Source organism: Lolium perenne, chromosome 4 (assembly GCF_019359855.2).
Source record: "Lolium perenne isolate Kyuss_39 chromosome 4, Kyuss_2.0, whole genome shotgun sequence".
NCBI classification, from domain to species: domain Eukaryota; kingdom Viridiplantae; phylum Streptophyta; class Magnoliopsida; order Poales; family Poaceae; genus Lolium; species Lolium perenne.
In genome coordinates, this window is record NC_067247.2 from 583044 (window position 1) to 607468 (window position 24425).

At 46.5% G+C, this 24425-nt stretch overlaps 2 protein-coding genes across 4 annotated transcripts; both read right to left on the reverse strand.

Moving 5' to 3' along the window:
* Positions 1-10813: 10813 nt before the first annotated feature.
* LOC127319685 (transcriptional corepressor LEUNIG_HOMOLOG) lies at positions 10814-17896 on the reverse strand. 3 transcript variants are annotated; one of them, XM_051349653.2, is made up of 17 exons: positions 17552-17896; positions 17349-17446; positions 16992-17107; positions 15482-15732; positions 15333-15396; positions 15121-15226; positions 14706-14755; positions 14426-14626; positions 14195-14329; positions 13895-14104; positions 13684-13810; positions 13492-13601; positions 12939-13088; positions 11713-11868; positions 11498-11626; positions 11204-11401; positions 10814-11115 (listed from the first exon to the last, which is right to left on the reverse strand). In XM_051349653.2, exons 1-17 carry the CDS (start codon positions 17581-17583, stop codon positions 10972-10974), a joined length of 2277 nt encoding a protein of 758 aa, XP_051205613.1. In that variant the 5' UTR covers positions 17584-17896; the 3' UTR covers positions 10814-10971. The 3 variants fall into 3 exon arrangements, with proteins under 3 accessions (XP_051205613.1, XP_051205612.1, XP_051205614.1); XM_051349652.2 differs by having other exon boundaries at positions 15330-15396; positions 17552-17893; XM_051349654.1 differs by lacking the exons at positions 16992-17107; positions 17552-17896 and having other exon boundaries at positions 15330-15396.
* A 362-nt stretch (positions 17897-18258) lies between these two features.
* LOC127319669 (uncharacterized) lies at positions 18259-23663 on the reverse strand. Its single transcript, XM_051349637.2, has 9 exons — positions 23407-23663; positions 20312-23070; positions 20150-20230; positions 19725-19877; positions 19387-19550; positions 19154-19301; positions 18955-19077; positions 18788-18875; positions 18259-18689 (listed from the first exon to the last, which is right to left on the reverse strand). The coding sequence occupies exons 2-9, from the start codon at positions 22976-22978 to the stop codon at positions 18496-18498; spliced, it is 3618 nt and encodes a 1205-aa protein (XP_051205597.1). The 5' UTR covers positions 22979-23070; positions 23407-23663; the 3' UTR covers positions 18259-18495.
* Between the last annotated feature and the right edge of the window lie 762 nt (positions 23664-24425).

Consider the following 24425-nt stretch of genomic DNA (forward strand, 5'->3'; position numbering starts at 1 on the left):
TTCAGACGCACTCTTTTCCTTTTCGGGGCACCGAGTGGGGCCGGAAAGGTTTTTAATGAGGCGGGCTCGCGGTGCTGCAATATAATAAAGATAGTGGAGATATATTTCTTATTCTTCGACACGCTCGGGGGCTCAATGCCTTCAAGTTTTCAAAATACATACAATATAGATATATTAGACTTACCAAAATATTTCGCCTTGGTACACTAAATACCTCGCCAAATATCGGAAGCTAATAAAATTATAAATATAGTGTACGCGCCAAAAACTTATTGCTTTGGTCCAAGAACCTCGCAACAAAAATATAGAACTTTGACACCACGACACTCGGGGGCTTTCAACCCATCAATGAAAAAACAGAGATATCTTATTATGACAGGAGGAAAAATCTTCGAGATGGAAAAAACAGTACAACTCTAGCCAGAAGGCTCGGGGGCTCCAACAATACAGAGTAGTTTACAATATACAACAAATTTCTTCGGAAATCAAAAAAAGATACAGACATAATGTTGTTCAATATAGTACAAATTAGTCGAAACCTAGAATACTATCTATGGACAAGCCTCTGGTTGTCTTATGCTCAGCATAGGACCCCTTGATGAAGAATTCTGAGTCCATCCGAAGGAGTTCATCTATCATCGACTCAGCTACAGGAGTTACCATCTCATTGATCGAGTCAATATCATTTTTTCGCCGTGATTTCTTGGCCAGGCAATCAGCAACAATCTTCGTCAGGTCTAATTTTGGATGGCAAATATTTATCATAATCATGGCGAACCTTGCTCCAGCAGTCAACTGAGCTCGCACAAAATTATGAATGCGTGGAGCATCTCTGAAAACCTCCAGCAATTCAGGAAAAGTCTTTGGAATTTCATTCCGAGGAAACAAAGTTTTGTAAACAAGGGTTAATGTTGTCGTGCAAAAATTGAGAAATTCGCGCACTTGGCAACACGATCTTGAAACCTGACAATTTGCTGGGTTCGTTCAGGGGAGGCCCAGAATAAACAGCCATGGTTAAGGGAAAGATTGACGAGAAGATTTGTTCTCTCGATTACTCTTCGATCTTCGGCGGCAGCATCAAGAACTGAGCCTATTAAAGCGACAAGGCAAAAAATTTGAAGGGGGGCACAGTAAAATAAGGAGGAGGCATTGTGAGGTTGGAAAAACATACCTAACATATCAGTGCTAGCCTCCAACATTAGCTCGAGCATGCTATTTTCTCGGGTAGTGGCTCCTTTTGCTTCCAATACAGCAGTATCCTTGGCAGCCGTAGCCTCTTTGGCTTGTTGGAGAGCAAGTTTTTCTTGCTCGGATGCTTTTCGAGATTGTTCCATCATCGCAAGAGTTTGTTTCTTCATGGATTGAAGTTGTTGTCGAAGTTCTTCCAAATCTTCTGACGAATGTTTGCTTGAAGAACCTTCGAGGGGGTTATCATTGATTAGCATTTTCTTCGAGAATGACGAAGCAGGAGAAGCATCGACAGAGCAAGGATTGGTCGAATAGTTGTCAAATATTAACTGGAAAAGAAAGCGCCAGGATCAATGATAGTGCCAGAGGAAATTTCATCAATTTCTAGAAATTTTTACATAGGCATTACAAAAGAAGTTTCCCCTAAAGGACTACCAGGATAATTGTCGCCACACCTAAATTGGCGACAAGAGCAAAAGAAACAGAGAAAGAAAAAACAAAGAGGCATGCAACTAGACCTCCGGCCTTGATGAGCTAGGAGTTGAAGCTGGTTTGATCCCGAGATAGGCCAAGATTTTCTTCGTGTTGGGCTTGGCTGCCTTAATCAACGACCTCCATCTTGACTGCTCTATCTGATCGGTGTCGCCAACCTTCATCCAATCAACAATTTGTTGGCTGTCAGCAACCAGGGCAACAGTGCTCTCGACAGCAATCTTCATGTTCTCCTGGCGCATCTTCAGTCCAAGGTCCTCTGATGAATTGAAGCTCTGGGCAAGGGCAAGGAAAGTCGAGGGCTCCTCTTTCTTTGGGAAGAAGTAGGGGAACAGCGTCGACAGTCCTGCACTAGCATTTGCCACGCCTTCACGAATTTCGGATCCATGAAGCTCCAGATAAGAAAGTGCGTCAAGGAGAGGATCATTGTCGGGATTCTCCAGATCAAACTCTTGGTTTGTTTGGCCTGCCACAGGAAATAAACGTTGATCAAAAAACAAGAAACAGCAAGTCCACTAAAAAATAGAAGGGATCGATAATATTACCTTGAGTGCGTCGACTTTGCGATTTCAGGCGCTTGAGAATCCCCTGCTCACGAGCAGCCTGTGCGGCTTTGTGCTCGTTTAAAGCAGTTTCAGCATCTCCAAGTTTCTTCTGCAGTTCCTCGACACTAGCAGCTTTTGCTTTGGCTTCATCAGCCTCTGCTTTGGCTTCGCTAGCAACAAGTTCGGCTTTCTTGCGGGCCACTTCATTTTGCTCTAGTTTCTGAGCAAGTGCGTCGGCACGCTTGTTGGCCTCTGCAAGTTTCTCTGTCGGAAAAAAAAGGAAAAAAAAAGGGAAAGGTCAAAAAAGTTGCGATAAATGACAGGAGCAAGAAGTCAAAAACAACGACAGCAAAAAAGCTATCACCTTCAGCTCTGTTGGCATACTCACGGTACCCAATGAATTGGGATCCGATGCGGATAAGCTCTTTGATCATGGGCTGTCAAAGAAGAACAAAGAAAGAGAAATATCGGTATGAAAACAGAGTGAAGGCGTGAAAAAGCAAAATAGAGGAAATATAGATATCGGCAAGAAAATAAAAAAAAACTTACATCATCCAAGAGCAGCGTAGAAGAGCTGCCCAATTGAGGGGGAGGCTCAATAATCGTTTCAATCCTTGTCCTTTTTGGTGAAGGAGCAAGGGGGCTTGATGGTGGAGTAGTGGTGACGATGTTTCGTTGAGGAGGCGAGGATTCTTCTCCTTCAACTAGCGTGTCCGAGGCAAGTAACGTATGTGACGTGCTCGTCCGAGCAGCCACGTCAACAGTTGGTACTTCTTCCTCGTCATCACTGTGATTAAAAATCGACAGCATAAAAAGCAAGACAAGATAAACATTTCGAGTACAGAAATAAGGAGAAATAAAAATGACTTACGAGCTGACGAGGGATTCAAGATAAGGATCATAAGCTGCCTTCTGATGAGAAGGATCAACTTCTTCGGCTTTAGAAGTGCCGGAATCTTCGACATCATTCCTTTTCCTTTTGCCTTTCGGGGAGACAGCGGGAGGAGGAGATTGTGCCGACGCAGTACCTTCGGAAGAACCCGCAGATTTTCGAGAATCCACGGGTTCATTCACAAAAGATGGAGCTTCCTGATTGTCATCAGTGACAATGGCCCTTTCTTCGACTTCTCCACCTTCAGGGAGAGGAGGAAGCGAGACAAGGTCTGGATGATTCTGTGCAAAACAAAACAGGGAGCAGTATCAGAAATAAAGTTACAAAAAAGATAGCAAAGCAACAACAAGACAATTAGACAAAGAGTACCTCGGGAAGTGGATTGGCGGTGCTGAATGGCGTCACTCGACAAGAAGAAGGGACAGCATCTTTTTTGTTGAGAGATGAAATTTTTCGGACAAGTCTTTCTAAGTCCTTGACCTCCAAATTCACCGACAGCCGATCTACGTCCTTGTCGCCGGCATATTTCCAGAGAGGATGCTTGCGAGCCTGAAGCGGCTGCACCCTGGCCCTAAGAAAGTATGCAGTGATTTGGATACCCGATAACTCCTTGCCGCGAGTATTTTGTAACTCGTGGATACGAGCCATCAAGGTTTCTGTCGACGCCCTTTCTTCTTCGGTGGCTTCCGCATCCCATGAGCGGCGGCGAAAGATTTTTTCGGCGCCATCAAAAGGAGGGATGTTGTCTTCCGCACATCCGTGGTTCTCCTCCTGAATGTACAACCACTTCTTGCGCCATCCTTGAACTGAGTCAGGAAGCTTGACGTCGAAGTAGTCGACAGTGGGTCGAACAGAAATTACAACGCCGCCTATATTATAGGCGACATTGGGCAAGCCATTGCGGCGGCAGAAGAAAATGCGCTTCCATAGCGCCCAGTTAGGCTGGACGCCAAGGAAGGCCTCGCACAAAGTGATGAAAATGGAAATGTGGAGGATTGAGTTCGGCGTGAGGTGGTGGAGTTGCAAACCATAGACAAAGAGCAGTCCACGGAGAAAAGGATGAATGGGGGCGGAAAGACCGCGGATGAGGTGATCGACAAAACTTACCCGGTACCCCATTGGAGGGGTTGGGTAGCTCTCCTCGCTGGGGAAGCGCAATGCCTGGGGTTTCCTGCTGATCCCCAGCATTTTCAGCATGTTGACGTCTTGAGTGGAAATTTTGGATCTTTCCCACTCCGCCGTTCCGAGATCCACGGCGGCCATGGAGGATTCCGGCGTGCTGTGCCTGGTCAATCGGCGAGGTGGCATCAACAATGGTGCAGGATTCGCAGTTTGGAGGTGAGGAGCTCAGGAGGTTGTGGATTGCAAGGGGAGATTTGCAGATGAGAGAAGGAAGACGGCGCGGGCGGAAGTGTCCAAGGAGGAAGAAGATGAATTTATATAGGGGTGCGATGAAACGACGAACCGTTGGATAAGGAAAATGTGTGACAGGTGATAGCCACGTAGCATCAAGGGTAAATAAGTAATTCAACGTCGCGGAAGTTACGGTGTGCGTGCCAGAAAAAGCGGAGGACGTGTGTCCCCCACTTGCACGACGTGTCAAGATAGTGGATTAATTGGGCCCGCATGGCGGCGAGAAAAGGCTTGTCGCAAATTTTTGACAGGCAATCGTGGCTATCGTCAGCAACAACGTCATCTTGACAGAAGGAAAAATTCGACTCAACAGTTTCATAAAAGGCGACACGGAAAAATAATGATTGAGCTTTTGATCAAATACAAGTTTCTGATCAAATGCTCGGGGGCTACTTTGGAAAAAAGAAAAGATTTAGAAAGACAAAATAGAAGTGGCATGAGCCTATGACCAAATACAAATATTTGTTCATAGCCTCGGGGGCTACTCCCATCGGGAGCGCTGTTCGCGCACCCGAGAAATTGAAAAACTTCGGGAGATAAAAGGAGAATATAGCGGCATGAGGCGTGGAGCCTACAACCAAGAACAAGTCCTTGGCTGTAGCCTCGGGGGCTACTCCCATCGGGAACGCTGTTCGCGTGCCCGATGAAATTATAAAAGAAAGAAAGAAAGAGAAAAAAGAAAGATAGAAGAGCAAAAGAGTATATTTCGAGTTATAACTAACTCTACATATACTCCCATCGGGAGAGCAATATAAGTCATCTTTGACTCGATAAAATGTGCCATTCCAACAGCCGGAAAAGCACTCGACAATATATTCTCAGAACGCCAAAGTTGCGATCAATTTCTGAATGCCGCAAATTTGCGAAGGTAAGACCCCAGAATCCGTTCTGCTGGGCGTGGCATCGCCGAAGACTGCGCTCTGCTACTTTTATCCGTATCAACAGATACGAAGAAAAATCCTAACGGACGCGTTAGGTACCCGATAAATTTTACTGGGACTTGACAGAATGGTAAGACCTTAAGCGGCGCCTGTCAAAGTTTACACCAGTATCCCGAGGTCATGTCCAGGGACGTGATCTTGAAGTAGGTTTTTGCGGATTGCCACGAGAGCAGTTAACTAGTACCTGATCCGTCAGATGAACTAGCCCCAACTACCATTATCCCTGTACAATATAGAATTTTATGTGAAGAAATATAGAAAAGTCGAAGTTGTCGAATAAAAATAAACAGCGGAGATTTTCCTTGATTCTACGATTCAAGCAAAATCTCGGGGGCTACTGACATAGGCATCCCAAATGGGCCTGCCGAAGATAGTACCCGGGGTTTACTGAAGGCCCACTACCCGAAGAATAAGAAGATTCGGGAGCCCAAGATGTATTTAAGGAAAGATAGAGTTGTAATAGGAAGTGTCATTTGTAATCTTGCGGGATGAGTTAGAAACCTTCCCGGACTATGTAACTTGTACTACACGAATCCCTCGGCTCCGCCTCCTATATAAGGGGGAGTCCAGGGACGAGGAGATCATCGAATCATTGTTGACAAACCCTAGTTTTCATAATCGTCGAGTACTTTTCGGCTGAAACCTTCGAGATCTACTTGCCCTCTACTTCCAACTAAACCCTAGCCTACAATCCATAGGCATTGACAAGTTGATACCTTGTCACCCCCCCTCATGGAAGGGTGGGAATCCCACTTGAGGTGGGAGTCCCACCTTAGGTAGGTTTCCCTACAACATGGAAGGTTTTGGGTTGGGGTCTTATTCGAAGACTTGTAGTCCAACACTTGGGGGTTCCACCTATATAATGAGGGGCCAAGGGGAGGGGGCCGGCCACCACAACACCACCACCTTGGCCGCACCCCAAGGAGGCCGGCCACCCCCTCTCCCCAAACCCTAGCCGCCCCACTCCTCTCCCTCTCCCGCAACGCTTAGCAAAGCTCCTCCGGAGATCTCCATCGCCACCGCCACCACGCCGTCGTGTTGCCGGATTCAAGGAGGAGCTACTACTTCTGCTGCCCGCTGGAACGGGGAGAAGGACGTCGTCTTCATCAACACCGAATGTGTGACCGAGTACGGAGGTGCTGCCCGATTGTGGCACCGTTAAGATCTTCTACGCGCTTTTGCAAGCCGTAAGTGATCGTCTACCGCATCAACAAGAGCCTCATCTTGTAGGCTTTGGAAATCTTCAAGGGTGAGTCTCGTTCATCCCCTCGTTGCAACCGTCTTCTAGATTGCATCTTGGCTTGGATTGCGTTCTCGCGGTAGGAAATTTTTTGTTTTCTATGCTACGAATCCCTACAATTTAGCCTAGAGCAATACCAGCTAATTAGCACCCCTCATGACTAGTTGCTAGTGCTAACAACTAAAAGTGACTACTCTAGATGGGAACTTGTGAAAACCAATGACTTTGAAAACCTTTGAATGATGAGTCATTCTATTGAAAGATTTTGAAGGTGAATATGACTTATGAATGACATGGTGAATTTTACCAAAAATTGATGGTTGGGTTCGGATGCGATACCATTCCAATTTCAAGTACCCCCACAATACCTGAATCTGGGTAAGGCTTAACTAGAAACTTATGTATTTTAGTATGGGTTCCCTCTGAACAAGCGTCATAGGGGTTATGTCGAGGCTGCCTCCATTGAAAGTGAAATGACGTGAAATAAGGTGAATGTCCTACCCAAGCCCTGTGCAGTTCCCAGGCTGACGGTTTGTCTTCACTGGGAGGCCAAGCTCATGGGGAGAGGTGCCTATACGAGGGTATGTAAATGAAAGGTTATGATTGGTAGTTCACGCACTGAGTGCGATAAATCAGGGCCAGTTACCCCTGATGGATTATTGCAATTATTGTGGCACAAGTGTACGACCTCTGCAGAGTGTAAACCTATTCGAATAGCCGCGTCCGCGGTCATGGACAGTTGGAAAGGCCATACTGTTCCGTCATCAGAACTTTTCAAAATATGATATGTGACTTGTGACTTGAAAGAGAAATGTGACTTTGACTTTTGAATCACAACTGAGTTGTGGGAATGACACTAATGTTCCCACTTGAGTTAAGTTAGGCAAATGAAGAGTCTGGTTTACTAAAGTTCTTATGAAATAAAACTGGCTTTATGCAAATGAACCTAGAGCTTAGAACCCCCTTACTATAGTTGATAATTCTTACACTGGTACTAGTTTGCGAGTACTTTAAAGTACTCATGGCTGTGTGCCTGACTATTCAAATGGCTAGACTATGAAGATGAGCCCCAGTACCAGGACGAAGGACAGCAGGACGTCTACGACAACTAGGACCACTCCTGACGTCAACAGTTGCCTGTGGAGCAGATGGACTACTACGCTACTTCCGTTGTGTGTTTTGTATTGGATCCTTAGATCCCCTATGTTGTATTAAGACAGGATCATGTGATCCTTTGTTGTAAGACAATTATGAGTTGCAATGAATGATGTTCTGTGATATCAATCTACTATGTCTCGCAAAAACAATATTCCTGGTATTGCGATGTATGGCATAATAGGCATCTGGACTTAAAAATCCGGGTGTTGACAAAGGCTGAAAGAATTATGAGGAGTGCATAAAACTGATTTACCAATATGACTAATACGCGTACCTGTGCCGTCTGCGGTGCGCACACGGTCTTCACCTGGATATGGATGATAGGTGGTGAGCTTGTTCAGCTGACCAGTGAGATGTTCAGTAGCCCCCGTGTCATAGTACCAGTTGGTGTCAACTCCATGAGCAGCAACAAAATTAGCACCTTTGTCGGCACGATCACCACGATCAGCGCGGTTGGAACGATCATCGTCATTGTGACACCAGCAGTCACGAGCAGGATGCCCATGTATGTCACATATCTGGCAGGTGGCATTGACGTAGGGCGTGGGACGACGGTCGCGGCGACGACCACCATCATCGCGGCGGCGACGATCATCATCATAGCAACGTGGGCGATCATCGCGGTACTCCTGGCGTGGGCGGTCCTGGTGCCGCCGATCATCATAGCGAGGCCGATCATCTTGGCGGGGGCGACGATCGTCGTAGCGGGGGCGCTCCTCCGGACGCGGGCGGCGATCATCATTGCGTGGACGGGTGTCACTGCGAGCCACGTTTGCAGAGGAGGTGAACCCCGGCTCGTCAGTCTTGTGCTGCCGATCAAAAGCTTGAATTTGAGTGAGAAGATCAGCAAGGGTAGTGTTGGGGTTGGCATTGACGGCAGTACGAAGATTGTTGTAGTGACTTCCGAGGCCCTGCATGACATAGTAGACGAGCTCATCATCATCAAGAGGTTTGCCCACGGCGGCGAGTTCAGCGGCGATGCACTTCATCTTGGCAACATATTTTTCAGCGGACAGATCACCTTTGCGCGTGTCATTGAGAGCCGAGCGAAGCTGTTGGATGCGAGTCTTGGACTGGCCTGAGACGTGGGTGTTGAGGGCTGCCCAGACTGCAGCCGAGGAGTTGAGGCCGACGACGTGAGCGAGCACATCGGGCGATAGCGCATTAAGAAGCCAGCGCAGAACTTGCTGATCGCAAGAGATCCACGCCACGTAGTCGGGGTTGACGACGGTGACTGTCTTGTTGTTGGTGTCTTCGGTGGAGATGAACTCGCTGGGCGCCTTGTCCTTGCCCGTGACGAGGTCGAGAACACGGGCGCCGCGCAGCGCAGGGATCACCAGCGCTTTCCAAACAAGCGCGTATCGCGTGTGAGCGGCTGGGATGGAGGAGTTCCGAGTGCAGCTGCGAGAGCAGTAGCAGACATCGATGAAGAGGTGGCCATTGGATCGGGTTGAGACGCGGCGACGGCGGAGACGCAGCAGCGGCGTTGGTAGTGTTGGTCTTGCGTGTGCAGCGGCGGCAGCAAAAAAAACTACGGCGGCGGCTAGGGTTTGTAGGTTTTGGTTTTGGAGGTGTTGTGTAGGCGGCGGCGACAGCAACAAGTGCAGCGGCGGCGGCTAGGTTTATAGATTTGTTGGTGTAGCGGCAGCGGCAGACAATGGCTGCGGCGGCGGCATGTGTGTTTGTTGGCGGTGGCAACAGGTGCGGCGGCAGCAGCGAGGGGCGGCGGCGGCGGCAGAGCTGGCGGCGGCTAAGGTTTTTGGGCAGCTAGAGGGAAGAGACCCGCTCTGATACCATGTTGGTTTTGGTGTAACGATGTGTACCCTTTCGGGTCATCGATTGCGTGTTATATAGAGTAGGGAAAAGCCCCCTACGTGGCAGTACATGAGATGTACGTGTATAGTCGGAGTACTACTCCGTACATATACACGTACCATATTACATACGCTAACACACAAAACCAACCTCAATCCCGGCCCACGAAAAACTATGACATGTCAGTCTACTGGAAATTAAACACTCCAAAAATACTATCCATACATCTCCACGAAAATTTTAGTATATCAAAACCAGGCCTAAAGAAACTCGGTTTCTCTCTCTTGGCTTGCTAATTCAATGAGGTGACGGTGCATAATTAATTGGTCGCGTTTATTGGTGTAGGAACGCGTGAAATTTAAGAGGAACGATTAAACCGTGCCATAGCGCTTCCTCTGAGAAGGTCCGGACGTTGCGTTGGTCCGTTCATTCATTCATTCACCCGTTTCTTTCCCAAATAAAGAAAAGCACGCATGCATATATTATATAAATAGGTGGGTGGAGAAGTCCATAGAGCTAGCGTAACATTGAGCAACAACGTACCAACAATGGCAGCGACGAGCAGGCTGTGCGCGGCCACGACGACGACGTTGTTGCTGCTGCTGCTTCTCGTTTCACCGGCGACGGCGCTGCTGGGCGAAGGCACGGGCGCCAACTGCCACGACGTGTGCCGGGCCAACTGCAACGGGTGGGGCATCGTGTGCCACCTCTCCTGCACCGGCGCCTGTGCAGGGTCCAACGGCATCGGGATCATGAGCATCGACGAACCCACCACCACCTCCGCCGCCATCGCCGCCGCCCCGGATTCAGACTCCGCCGTCGCCGCCCCAGACTCTGCGCCACTGCTACCACGGCCACGGTCGCATCCGCACCTTCACCATCGGCTCCGTGGCGGCGTCTTCGTCAGCCCGGCAGCAGCACCAGCACCGGAGACGGCAGACTCGTGATGATACTTCCTTGTATAATAAATCTAGTGCTGCTAGAGTACTAGTTTCGGTTGCACATGCACCAAAATGAATGCACCAATTCAAATTTACTGATTTCTTCTTCTTCTTCTTCTTCTTCTTCTTCTTCTTCTTCTTCTTCTTCTTTCTTCAAACTTCCTTTCCCATTCAATTAATTAAATATATACTAGTACTATAGCACAGTTTCTTCCATTAAAATTGATTGATCCAGTCGCCACAGTTTAATTACACATTCTTAACTCCTCTATGTATCGTACGTACATGCGTCTAACCTCTCATCACGTACCCCCAGAAACACAAATGCTCGGTCCGGTCTTTCCATCTACTTCCACACCTTCACGGACCTGTCGTGGCTGGCAGAGGCCACCAACCCCGTGGACAGGGAGTGCGCCAGCGCCGCGATAAGCCCCTCATGCGCCGCCACCACGTTCCTCTGGTTGTCCGACAGACTCCACAGCTCCATCGTCTGCATCCAATCACCAAAAGTTTAGTCAGATCACCACTTTCTACTGCCAAACTGGCTTTTTTCCCCAGGGAACTGGCTATTGGTTTACCTGATAACCGCCCACAATCAACACCTTCGGGTATCGAGGGTGGAATATACAAGACTGGTACTGGTTCCCATGGGACCGCAGCTCGTGAACGCACGCGCCTGATGCCGCTGACCACACCTTCACGCTGTCCTGGCTCGCCGACGCCAGGTACTCGCCGCTCTCATCCCAGCAGATGCAGTTCACCTCGCCCGAGTGGACCTACACACAGAAACAATGGTTCATAAGTAAATATATAAAAATCACCTCCCGTTGCAAATAAAGGCCAAGCATCCAATCCTGCCTGCGATTCCTTACCTTTGGCTGCGAATGCAGACTCGTGTCCTTCTCGATATCGATGATGTTCACCGTGTTCCCAGCAGCCACCGCAAGGAGCTGCCCCATCCGAGGCTGGAACCTCACCCTACCAGTACCGCCCTGTTTGACCTGTATATTTATTCATGTAACAAGTATATCACTGATAATTTGCAAAACTGCAAAAGTAAGCAGAGGTTGAGGCCCTCAAGACAAACCCTGGTGACACGTGAAGGTGCGGTCTGACCGACCGTCCAGAACCGGAGCTCTCCGTTGTCATCGCATGAGCAGAGGACCTCCGTTAGTTTTGGGTGGAAGTCTACCGAAGTCACATGGGAAGTGTGCCCGTGGAAAGTCTGTAAAGCGCCGGTTCGCTGCAAAACCAAAAAATTATGGATTTGCAAAGTATGGTCACAAAAAAAAAACAGCCACGCCATCATATGTGCAAGCAGTTAGTGGATGAATGCATAGAGTTTGGTTTCTTGTGATATAGAATAGAAATAATTCGCAGATCAATCAACCATATACTAAACCTACATGTTTTCAAGTTCAGTCTGGCTGAAACCCCCTTCGTAAGAAAATCAGCAATGATGTGTATCAGAAAAAACTGCATATAAAGGAAAATATCTAAGAAATGATGTCATGTCGCAGTATTATTTCAGATTACAGAAATATAGTTCACATTTCGCAACTACCCACATGCATTGAATCATCGGGCAAGTCTTAGATCTTCAGTTAGGAGCTTTGCATTTAAGATATCATTTTTCTAAGGAGCTCAGAAATGTGGCACTTGCTGAAATTAAAAAAAAAAAGAGGCAAAGATGCTGCCTTTTCGTGTCAGCAAATGAGAGCTTGCAAGTTATCTACGAGATTGGCACTTCCATATAGATATCTAAGCAAACTATCCAGTGCTATTTGTGTCCTGACACGTATTATCTTACATGGGCCTTAGAACAATATTTGATGTACCAAATATTATGATGCACCATCATACTTTTATTAGCTTGTAAGAGACACATGAATGAATAGCCAGCCCATGGGTTGAGAAGTTATTCATGTGCTTCCTCGTCTTACTGAATTAGAACCATCTAAATCTCATCCATAGGGATAACCGGACAAGCCATAAGTTGCATGTTAGCAGTTAGCACAGAAGCTAAGATCACACTAGAAACCTCCCCTATATATATCTGGCATTCTTCAGAAATCTTACGTTACAGAGTAGCACATATCCTAATTCCTTGAAAACTAATAAATCATTAATATGCATAGGAGGTATCTCAAGTTTGCAGTGGTCTCGTTGCCATAACCATAGAGCACAAAATTTACATCCTTGCGACAATAATAGACAGTGAAATGCAGCAGAAGGACAGAACTAAGTAGCAACTACAGAAAAGTAAGAATTACTTAAGAGAAACACATATTAAAATGAGTAGAAGGAAATTACTTCAACAGCGTTCCATAATCGAACAGTTCCATCAGAAGATGATGTAGCCAACTGAGTTGAATTTGGCCTGAATCTTATGTCCGTTATAAAGTTTGTATGCTCTTCTGCTTTGGTGTCCATGCTAAAATTATCCATATTCCAGAGGAAGAGCTACAACATCATAGAAACTTCCACATATAAGAAATTATAAAGTGCTTTATAATGCCCCAATTTCTATCCCAAGTCACGTAGAAAGACAAAGCAATAAGAAAATTGCATGTCAACATCATTTTGCAAATAACTGTGCATGAAAGGGTAATATCGTATATCCAAGAGGAAAAAACAAATATGATACTAATAAAATTTCTTACTGGAAACATTCAACATTAAAGTTCGTAGTGCAGTTATGGAATCTAGCGCCAGTATATAGGTAAATTGTCCTTACAAAAATCTCATATTCTTGCAAGAAAAAAAAACTGTTTGCTAATTATTTGAACACTCTGGAACAAGCAAGAAACTTACAGGAGAAATTGTTGATCTCCATCGAATATACTTGTGAGTTTACACAGCTTACCTTTTTTTCATGACCGGCACTGGCAAGTAACTTCCCGTCTGTAGAGAAATGACAGCAAACAACCTTGTTGTTGCTTGTGCGATTATTACCAACCTCAGTCAAAGAAAGACCTGGAAAAGAATTGATGGTTTCTAATTATATTATTTTTCCAAGGAAATTTACAGCACAGCTTAAAAGATTTTAACTACTTACTCTTTAGAGACTCCTGCTCTGAGGGGCCTTTCTTCATTGCAGCAAATATGTCTCGCCCGTCTCCATCATCATTTGACAAAAATGAATCAACATTGTCATCAAAATCAACGAAACTATCCAAGTTGTCCTGTCGATGACAGAAATTATTTGAGCACGACCTACTAACAGCTGAAAACTAACAACAGAAGAGCAGTACATATAATAATAGTACCATCTGATTTGAGGATGAAGCAAATCCACTGGTCCCATCCGTGCCGCAAACCATTGAATTCTTTTGCGCAATGTTCGCGTTGCTAGCTACTGGTATTCCACCACCAGGAGTATGTGTTGATGGAGTTGAGGGCGGAGAAGGCCCAACGGTATTTCCTGTGCCTGTACTATTAGCAGCCCCAGAAGAAGTTGGCTTCCGTTTTCTAGTATTCTGTACATCAACAATAATGGACATGCTTAACTATTGCATATATGGAGCTAGAAAACTTAAGAAACATCTAAAGATAATTATTCAGGACACCTGTTGCATCTGCTGCTGCTGCTGCTGCTGTTGTTGTTGATGTTGCTGTTGTTGTTGTTGTTGCAGATGATGCTGCTGCTGCTGTTGCAATTCCATCATCCGTTGACCTGACTGCTGCATCTGGGCCATTTTCATCTAATATATGTACAGTCAATTATAGTTTGATATCATTGTCAGGTTTATATTGGACATTTCGTATATCAGGTTTCTCAGAAACCTTTACATACTGACCTTAATCAAATATTCCTGTTCATCTGCCCGAATCTTTGGGGAACCAGATGGAGCTGGCGAACCCATTCTAGCAAGGTCATTCTGTGTTTGTGCTTGAGCAATTAATTGCTGTTGTGGTGATAAAAGTTGAAATTGGTTTGGGGATGGCATCAACTGCTTCTGTGCGCCTAAATTTGACCGCAGTTGATCCATACCTGGGACCTTAAGCAAACAACAAAATATGTAAGCTTTCAAAAAGAAAAGTAAAACAAGCGTAGAAAATGGATGTCAGCAAACTCACTGTTAGCGGCCAGCCTTTCAGTGGTACACTCCCAACTCCTTGATTTAGTCCTATGTGGACCAAAACGAATTAGAATAATAATTTTCTAGTAATTTACTGAAACTCTGTTTGTCATTGCCTTACAAGTCTCAGCCAATTTAATTACAGTTTCTTTGCCCTAAGTTTAATGTGCAATGAACAAGAGTTAACAACTAGTTACATGCTCACATCTAAAGTAGGAAACTGTCGAGTATGAATCTGAGAATAATGGCCACAAACAGCCAAAAAGGTACTAATGGGTAAAAAGGTAATAAGTCTCATGAGCCCACTTTCACTAGAGTATCCTACATAGTAGATCTCCAACAGCATAACATTTTCTCTACATCAAGAAACACAATGAACATCAGTAATTATATGATATCAAGACATTACTCACCAGAAGCAACTAATCCAGATTTTGGTTGCATCATCCCTGCTGCGTATAATGCAGAAGGGTCTGTAGGCATTGTTCGTTGTGGCATAGCACCATCACCTTTGATGTCCTTGAAAATAGTTGAACAGAATATTAGGATTAACGACCAAGAAACAGTAACAGGTAGAGAAACTGTGAAAAGAAACGAGTTATAGAGGGGCAGTATGCATTACAACTTGTTGATTTCTCGCCTGCATCTGCTGCAGAGCTGACATATTGACCGAGCTACCCTGAAGCGGCCTGAATGGACAGAAGCTTAATCAGCACCACACAAATTGTTTGGTTCATGTACGAAAATGAATTGCTAATAAAAAAATAACCCTACCCAGTCTGATTAGCTGCTGCTGACTTGAGAAGAGCCATCTTATTCGCCTCTAAGAGCTGCTGTGATGCCTCTGAGTCCATGGGGCCATGATTCCTTGTTCTTTCTTCCATCATTTTTGAAACCAGAAATGCCGATACATCAGAGTTGTTCATAGCACCGTTAACGGACGGATGATTTGGATCTCTTCTCTGCAGGTGGGCGTTCTGCTGTTGTAATAGTTGGATTCTCATCTGTTGTTCCCTTGACTTCATCTGATGCACCACAAGGATTTCGTAAATACAGCGTAAACAACATGTGTAGCTTAACATGCCATTAGACAGGGTGCACAGAATGCAGATAATGCATTCACAGATAGAAAAAGATGGTGGCACGCTCTGCCCATTTCAGTGCTAGTGCAACTAGACAGATAGTCACACCCCACTGGTCAGTCTTAGTTTGCACAATATGCATGCAACATTCCATTTCTATATTTTTACGCATCATTTTGGGGACTTTTTTTTCCATTCTAAGGTCAATATGTCTCTACCATAGTAGCATCCAATCAGTTTTGTACTATCACAGATTAGTTAGCATGAGCTTGTATACAGTCTAGGTATCTATAATATCTATAAAGTTCATCCCCACTAAAATGCATTTAAACATGTTGCATCCACATCACCCCAATTATTCTTATCCGTCGGATTTCAATTCTAGGGTCATTCATTTACACATGCAGCAACAGATGATTCCCACTACCTTTTTTTCTCTTCACGTGACAAAATTTGATGTGCACTACATGAAATTAGGATGCCTTCTGACTGGTCCACGTCACTACTACCCTCTGATCCAGCGCTTAGTATCATGCAGTAACCGGACATTCAAGACGGTGCCTTTCTAAGTTTCTATCATGCGGTAACTCAAGCTTGAAGGCTCATAATGTTCCACGGGCATTTACTCTTTACCCATCCTCACCGATGCAGCACACTACGAATTACTCTAGAAGGGGAACAGACAGTCAATCACTTGGATTAATTTCCCGATTCATCTGGAGTGCACTGCGGCTACAGATTTGGTCCTGATGGCCACCAGCAAGGAATCCCTCTCAATTGCTCTCATCCGCTATGTTTCTACCTCTGCTATCCCTCGCTCTCGGGCACTCGCCTGTATTTGATCTCGACTTAGGAAACTCAAGGTCCCCCCCTTGCTCTTGGTTTCTTATGCGGTTGCGGTGAAGCAAGCTATTTGTGCTGCCCCTATCGAATTTCAGATTTTTTCGGTAAGAATTACACCCAGCCTCTGCATAGCTGAATTCCTGTTCTCTACATGGATATGTTCATTGAATTGGTTTTTATAAGAAGCGAATGAGCAGCCGTGGCGTCTAACTTATTTTGTGTGTGTGACCTAGAGAAATGGGCATTAAGGTGTTGATTAGCAGTAGTAAGCTAACCAGCAATACAGGGAAAACCTAGGAAACATGACGATTATAAAAGTAAAACATGTGAGGTGTGAATATAGAGTGAGAGAGCATTACGAGATCTATAGAAGCGGCGGTGGCCCCTTGTGGCGGCTTGTCCCTGGTCCTGGCATCGAAGATGTCCCAGAAGATGGACCACCACTCAAAGAGGAACCCCCCCGGCGCGTCGATGGCTGCACGCCACATGACCCGAGACAAGAGGCAGACGTTAGGCATCATCATGAGACAAGAATTTCCCTAGCTGCGGCTGTGCAGGTGAACTGAATTTTCCTGGCTATACTGATTTGCTTAATTTTAGCAGCGGCAGGCAAAACTAGGGTAGGGTGTCCTCTATCTATTATTAGGGGTGCAAAGAAGCAAGCAAAGTCGAAAGAGGAAAAGTAAAACAAGCAGAAAGAAAGAAAGAGGCAGTACCGACTGGATCGGTGGCGACCTTGCCCTCGTTCATGAAGGCCTTGGCGGAGTTGTGGAGGTTGCGCTTGACCAGGTAGTCGTAGATGTACACGTCCAGCCTGCGTGCGCATCATCCATGGCGGAGTTGAATTTCGAATGGGGAGTCGATTGGATTCGACAAATTTCCAACAAGAAATTGGAGATTGGGGAGATTGGAAACTCACATCTTGTCGGCCTCCCAGTTGCTCCGCGCCATGGCAATGGAGGAGGGGAGGAGGGGATTCCGGCGGGCAGGAGATGAAGCCCGACGCCGCCTTCCTCCTCTTCCGGTTCCGGTCAGGCCTCCCCAGGCTGTCTCCGCCGGCTCCCTCTTGCTCTCTTGCGGGTCGGGCGGGGATGGGCCGGGCTGGGCCGACAAGAACAAGAAGAAGGGGACGGCCGACAGACAAACACAAACACCCCGTTCGTTTCTACTCACACGCACGACGCACACGCTCAGGTCAGCTCAGCTGCTGGTTCAAAATTGTGGGCACTTCAATTTGTTTTCGATGCGTCGGAGGAAATTGTGCCACTCCGACGAGTAGTCTTTGTTGTATTCGTCGTTGTTGGTGCTCGCTAGTTGCGCCTCCGTCTTCCTCGGGCCCTTGCCTCTTTATTTGACACCGCCTCCTCCACCTCCTTCTCATGGCCATCGTCAGCCTCCCAATCCTCCTCCTAGCTGCAACTTTCTGTCTTGCTTCTCGCTGTATCCAACGCGTCCCTGTGGTCCACAGAGGATGGCCTCGGGTGCCAAACATCGTATTGAGCCGCACCAGATGTAAAGGGCCTTTAGGACTCGCGGCTGGGAACCAAAAAATGTTAGACACACCCCAAATACATTTGGGGTTCGCTTTGAGTGATGCAGTTAGAGATGCTCTAAGCGCACATGACATGATGGAACCCAATCATCAAATGGACAAATGCTTGGGCATGTATAATTTTTCTTATAATTAGCGAGTATATATCTTACACATATATTGAACGCACTTGACAAATATTTTTACACTCTATAAGTAAGAATAATAAATACACCGCCGTCACCCAACACAGCCGCCCCATCCCCATCCCCATCCCCAGCCCCAGCCCGCAGCGCAGCCCAAAGAGATCATCAGAGCCTTCGTCGTCCGTCCTACTTGGCAGCGGCCGCGGCTGCCTTGGCAGCCTGGTTGGCCACCGCCGACATGGACCTCAGCCGTCCGGCAATCTCCGTGAAGGCTGGGCGCTGCCCGGGGTCCGGCGACCAGCACTGCTCCATCAGCCGCCTCCACTCCGGGTCGCAGTTTGCAGGCACCGGCGGCCTCAGTGTGTTGTTCACGATTCCACCTACAACGAATCAAAACAGTTTGTTTGTTGGTTTAAACAATGTCAGCCAGCCAGTCAGTAGCCACTAGCCACTAGAGGGTGGGTGCATATATATATACCTATGATTGCGCCGTAGTGCATGTTGGCGTAGGGCTCCTCCCCGGTCAGGATCTCCCACATGACGATGCCGAACGAGAACACATCCACCTGCATCCAAAAACAGACTTCCATCACCATTCTCTTCAAACTACAAGGGTTTATTTACATGCACGGCACCAGCATTTACCTTCTCCGACACCTTGCTGCTGCTACCGTTGAGCAGCTCTGGGGCCATCCACGGCAGCGTGCCCCTCACACCACCCGACACCAACGTGTTCCTCTTGATCTTGGATAACCCGAAATCGCCAACCTGAACAACAAAACTCACACTTGCTCACCACCATGCAACACAAGAAAGAAACAGAGCTATTCAACTGGAAACCTACTTTACAGATGGGGCGTGAATGATCCCTCAGGTTAACCAGCAGGTTATCACACTTGAGGTCGAAATGCACAATGTTCTTCGAGTGCAGATACTCCATCCCAAACGCCGCGTCCATCGCAATGATGAGCCGCTTCCGAAGATCGGGACACCTTTCAAGAGATTGTCGATTAGCTATTATCTACTAGTACAATTCTTTAGATCCAAAAAAAAACAAGGACAGATGCAAGAGATTACTTGTCCTTCCGCTGAAGGACGTGCCGAAGAGAACCGTTCACCATGAACTCGGTCAGAGTTGCCAGGGTGCCGCCTGGCCCATCCTTCACCACGCCGTAGAATGCTACCACATTTGGGTGATGGAGCCTTGACAGAATCTCAGCTTCTCGCCAGAATTCTTGTGCCTGAAAATTCAGAATATTTTGAGCATAATTACCAAAGGTTTGAATTCTGCTTAAATTTCAGTTGTGGTACATGAGATCACTTGATTCATGGACATCCAAGGATAATGTTCAGCAACTGCGGACAGCAAACTAAGCATGCTTAAGTCCAAATTGGACGGGGGTTCAGGCGCTTACTAGTCTTTCTTGCTCAGAAGATCGGCCTGTGAAACAACTTTTCTTGATGCGCTTAATGGCCACATCAGTTCCTCTCCATTTCCCATGGTACACAGTTCCAAAAGTGCCAGAACCTAGCTCCCTGAGCTCCTCCAGATCTTCATTCTTGATAATCTGTTAAAAATAGTTCCTTTAGCTTCAAAGTTTCCACTTTCAACAGAATTAAATGAGCATTGCTGGCAGCATGTCCTTGGTCATGTACGTGACTGAGGTTTCAAGGTACCATGCAGTCAGAAAACACTGATCTTTCTAAAACCCTAACTAAAAATAATAGCAAATCATGCTGACAACAATGAACAAACAGGAGCAATGTCACGCTGCCTTGAATGATACTACTGACTAGAGAAAACATGTGAACAGTTTGTTCCTAAACAAAACCATCATACCTGCAAGTGTTCAAAATCCGAATCTCGAAGAGTAGCATCCATGACCTGTCCGACAGTTCTATCCTCTTCAAACTTTGGATCCTGAAGCGAAGCAAATAATCATAAATATTACAGCACACCCCGACGACAAAGTGACAATGGACTTTTATTAAACATGCATACCTCAAACTCTGGAACAGGTGGACTCGTATCATCCCCCATAGGTGCATATGGATTGTCAACTTGAAATACTTCAGCACTCCTCTCCATCACTGGGCGATGGTCAATATATGACGGGGTGTAAGCTGGAACCATGCTGCTGATATCAGCAACCGTGATCACAGGCTCTGGCTTCTTCTCAGCTTCAAAATCAGAATTTGGATTCAAACCCTTCATGTTGATTGAATCATTACTTGCTCCTGCGAGTGTATAAACCCCTTCGTCAATCTTTGCCAGGCCTTGGTCATTGTTCCTGCTTGGAAACTCATCTTTTGCAAGATTTCTGAAGAATGACCAGTTCTTAGGCTCATAGTTTGGCATGTTCAAGCTAAGGATAGGATCGGTAAAAGGAGTTGAAGACTGCGCATCTTTAGCCTTTGCAAAGAAATCAGAAAGAACATCAGGGGGGAAACGGTCATTGATATCAACAAAAATATCTCTGTTCTCCGTGTTAGCAGCAGCAGATTCACCATCTGGAACAGCTCTAGTAGTGCTGGTTGGCGATGGCACAGCTGGATCATGCTTACCATCATTCGGGAGCACAGCCCTGGGAGCCTCCCAACTAACACGGCGTGCCATAGCAGCATCACTTCCAGGCTGCTTCCTATTGGTGGTACTCGCTTTCAGATTGCCTTTCGCCGGAGTCTTTTCACTGACCTGTTGCTGTTCAACCACAGGATTTGCAGATGTCATTTTAGCATCTGATTCTTCTGAAGGAATGATTATACCAAATTGACTCGGCTGTGGTACAGCTTTAGAAAAGTTTTTCTCGAACTGTACTAGGGAATCATCACTAGGCGGGTCATTCAAGTTCAATGATGGAGCCCCTGAATTTGTTTTTTCAGCTCCTTCAACAGAATCAGCAGCCTCTGTGATAGACTGGGACTGGAGTTTTAGAAACTGAGAGCCTGAATCATCAGATTTTGACAACCGGTTCAGGGATTCAGCATGCTCCCGAGGGATCCGTTCAGACTGGAAGGTCCGCCCGGCACCAGGTTGTGAATTCTTGAAACTATGATCAGTCATGTCAGACCCAAAATCAGAGCATCCAGATGCAAAAGCACCACCAGAGGACTGGCGGTCATCTTCATTGAACTCTGAACCATGTGCCGCAGATGTAGCCCTTGATGCCATAGGAATCTCTAGGCTCTTTCCACTGTCACTCGGTTGAAGAAAAGATGGCCGGCCTTCTTGAGCTGAAGAAGCAGGAGGCACCTCCAACTGCATACTGTTTGAAGCAGACAGATCGTTGTGAGGAGCAGGAGCACTCAAATTCTCTAGTGTTTGAAAGTAGTCCACTTCATTTTTCTGATGCAGCGAGTTCTTGGAAACCTGCTTTGCATCATTTCCAGAGCCCTGCGACATAAAGCCGTCCTGATAAGACCGTTGGTCAGAAGTTGCTAGCGACGCAATCCCAGAATATGGCGCATACTGCAAGGTGCCTCCATAATCTGAGGGCACAGATAAAGGCAAAGAGATGTGTCTTTCAGTGCCATAGAAATTGTTGCTAGAACCCTGAGTGTACTGCATTTCACTCCCTTGGTACGATTGCATATTTGCAGTATAATCACTGGATAAACTCGGCAGTGTTGGTGTTGGCATAGTGACAGAAGGCATCAAAGATTGTCCATGAAAATCCGACCTGTCTTGGTTTGGGTTTGACGGCTCGTCATCAGCATTGAGATTAATGAACTGAGCCAGCATACTCCCAGATGTGCTTGCTAGACCATGTCCGCTTGAAGGCTTCCCAGATCCCACATCTATCCCATTGACAGCAACAACATACTGGATCTCGGAATCAGCATCCATACTACCAAGGTTCATGTCATCAAAATCGAGCGAGGAGAAGAGGAAAACGCGGAGCTTCTGAGAAGCACCTACTTCACTTTCGATCATGTCAAATTCATCCATCATGTTCCTCAAATCATCGTCGCCCGACACCGAGATGAGAGCATCAAGGTCTTCACCAGGGAGCTGGTACTTGATGACATGGGGCTGGTTGAAGATGCCGGTTGTCTTGTGCTTGAGCTCCTCCCAGGAGATATCCTTACTGATCCGAACTATACGCGTCTCACCACCAGCGTACCTGAGCTTTCCATCGCTAGGCCGGGGCAAGATCTTCCCCCCAAAGCTGCATAAGAACTTGATCCTCCTGGCCGTATCTGAAGCTTCCGAAGAAGCATAGCCCCGACCACTGCCATCGCCCGACAAAGCTCGTGGAGCTGACCTGGTTGACGTGTGCGTGCTTCTATTCTGAATTTGAGCAACAGGTTTTCTGTCGGACTCTTTCTGGCGTGGGTTTTCAAGAGGCGTCATCATGAATATGCCGGGAGCAGCTTCTGACCCCGTGTGGGACGCAGCGAGCATCGCTCTCAAGTCCATGTAACCGGTGGCGGCATTCTGATCTGCGGCTCCTCCGGACGTGCCAGGGAGCAGGTTTTTGTGGGATAGAGCGCGGTCCCTCATGAACTCAAGGGCAAACTCTTCCCCGGTCTGGATCGAGTAGTTGAGGACAGGCTTGGCAGTTGGTGGAACATGGTACTCTGGAACATGGGGAGGAGGAGCGGTGGAAGACGAAGTTGCTGGCACGTGTGGCGTGGCTCTTTGAGCCGCGTCTCTCCTAGGGTCCATTGCCGCTGCTGTCAAGTGGTAGAGTTCATGTCATTTACTCTTTCGTTGCTGTTTGTTTACGAGCGAGGGTTGGCAGTAGAGGATGTGTGAACCTGAAGCAAACAAGCAGCAAGGATGTGTGTCAGATGATGCATTCACAGAAATGACCACGATCACTAGCTGCCCTACCGACTTGCGCACTGCAATGAACACCTGAAACGCTACGCAAGTCTACACTAGGTATGGTTTGCTTGCTGTTTGTTTCTCAGCTTGTGGAATTTAAAGGTGAGCGTCCACTGAGATTGCAGATTTGTATGTTGAGTAAACCCTAGGTAAACAAGCATGGGACGAGGGGACGGGGGCGGATCCAGGATTCGTGATTCCGAGAAACCGTGGATGCTATAGGAGCTTAACAAATCGGTGGATTAAGAGGGCACCCTAGGTCGTACCTCGAACCCCAGACCCCAGCGGGCGGGCAGCCGGCGACGTCCCCTCCCGGGGTGGGGGGCGCGGGGAAGGAGGGCGACAGAGACGCGCGTCACCTGGAGGAGGGGGGCGTCGGTCGGCGTTGGCGGTGGCGGTGGCGGTGGCGGTGGCGCTGGGTGAGTGCGGCGGCTGTGGGGAACGACGGCGAGGAGAAGTGAATGGGAAGGAAGGGGGAGGGGAGACGCTTGGACTGGAGGGCTCTTCTGCCTTCTTCTGTTAACGTCTCAGATCATCAATCAAATCGTTAATTAGTAGCTAGTACAAATGCCCGTGCGTTGCAACGGGTTTTTAAATTTTATTTTCTAATGCACATATATAATTCATAACTCACTATAAAAATTCAAAATAAATCAGGAATATCATAATATACTATAACATGATAATACCGAACATAATAACAAGACAATATTATTGTGCATTTGCATGGTTCTAAGTTTTAGCTCTTCTTGTTACTCTTCCGCGGTAAGTTCCACGTTCTGAGCCATCATAATTGTCAACTAAACAACCTCTCCTCTATTGTCTCTCAAAACGTGTGTGATGCAAGTATGGGTATAAAACTGAAGGAATACTTATTTTCTGATTAGTCTAAATAACACTTTGATATTCGTAAATATCCGGGGTTAACTGTGAATCGTAGCCTTCTGTGTCAAACATACAAAATGGGCTTAGCAAATCTTCAATAATGGCTGGTGTAACAAACTAAAAAAAAAAGAGCAATCCCTAAAATGAAGTTATTTTTTGTTTCGGTAGATTTTATTATTTTCTTCTTATTATTCTCTTGTTTTCTTTTCGAGTTTTTGTGAATAAGATAATTTAATTTTTAGAGTTTTGATAGCTACTGTGTTTTTGTAGTTAGTCATAATCTTATACGGATTACTCTTTTGCTTGTTCTTTTATCCTTCCCTTATTTTCTAACTAAGTGTCTATGGATCTAATATATACATACGCGCCGAAATTACGAGTGTTGATGGATATTGCATAG

Excerpts from the sequence above, each read along its gene's own strand:
- LOC127319669 (XM_051349637.2), bottom strand. The coding sequence starts at position 22,978 with ATGGACCCTAGGAGAGACGCGGCTCAAAGAGCCACGCCACACGTGCCA. Across the intron at positions 19,302-19,386 it reads GTCCTTCAGCGGAAGGACAA|GTGTCCCGATCTTCGGAAGC; the intron begins GTAATCTCTTGC and ends ATCTCTTGAAAG. Across the intron at positions 19,078-19,153 it reads ATTCACGCCCCATCTGTAAA|GTTGGCGATTTCGGGTTATC; the intron begins GTAGGTTTCCAG and ends TTTGTTGTTCAG.
- LOC127319685 (XM_051349652.2), bottom strand. The coding sequence starts at position 17,583 with ATGGCGCGGAGCAACTGGGAGGCCGACAAGAT. Across the intron at positions 11,869-12,938 it reads GATTATGGAACGCTGTTGAA|CGAACCGGCGCTTTACAGAC; the intron begins GTAATTTCCTTC and ends TTGGTTTTGCAG. Across the intron at positions 11,627-11,712 it reads CACCTTCACGTGTCACCAGG|GTCAAACAGGGCGGTACTGG; the intron begins GTTTGTCTTGAG and ends ATAAATATACAG.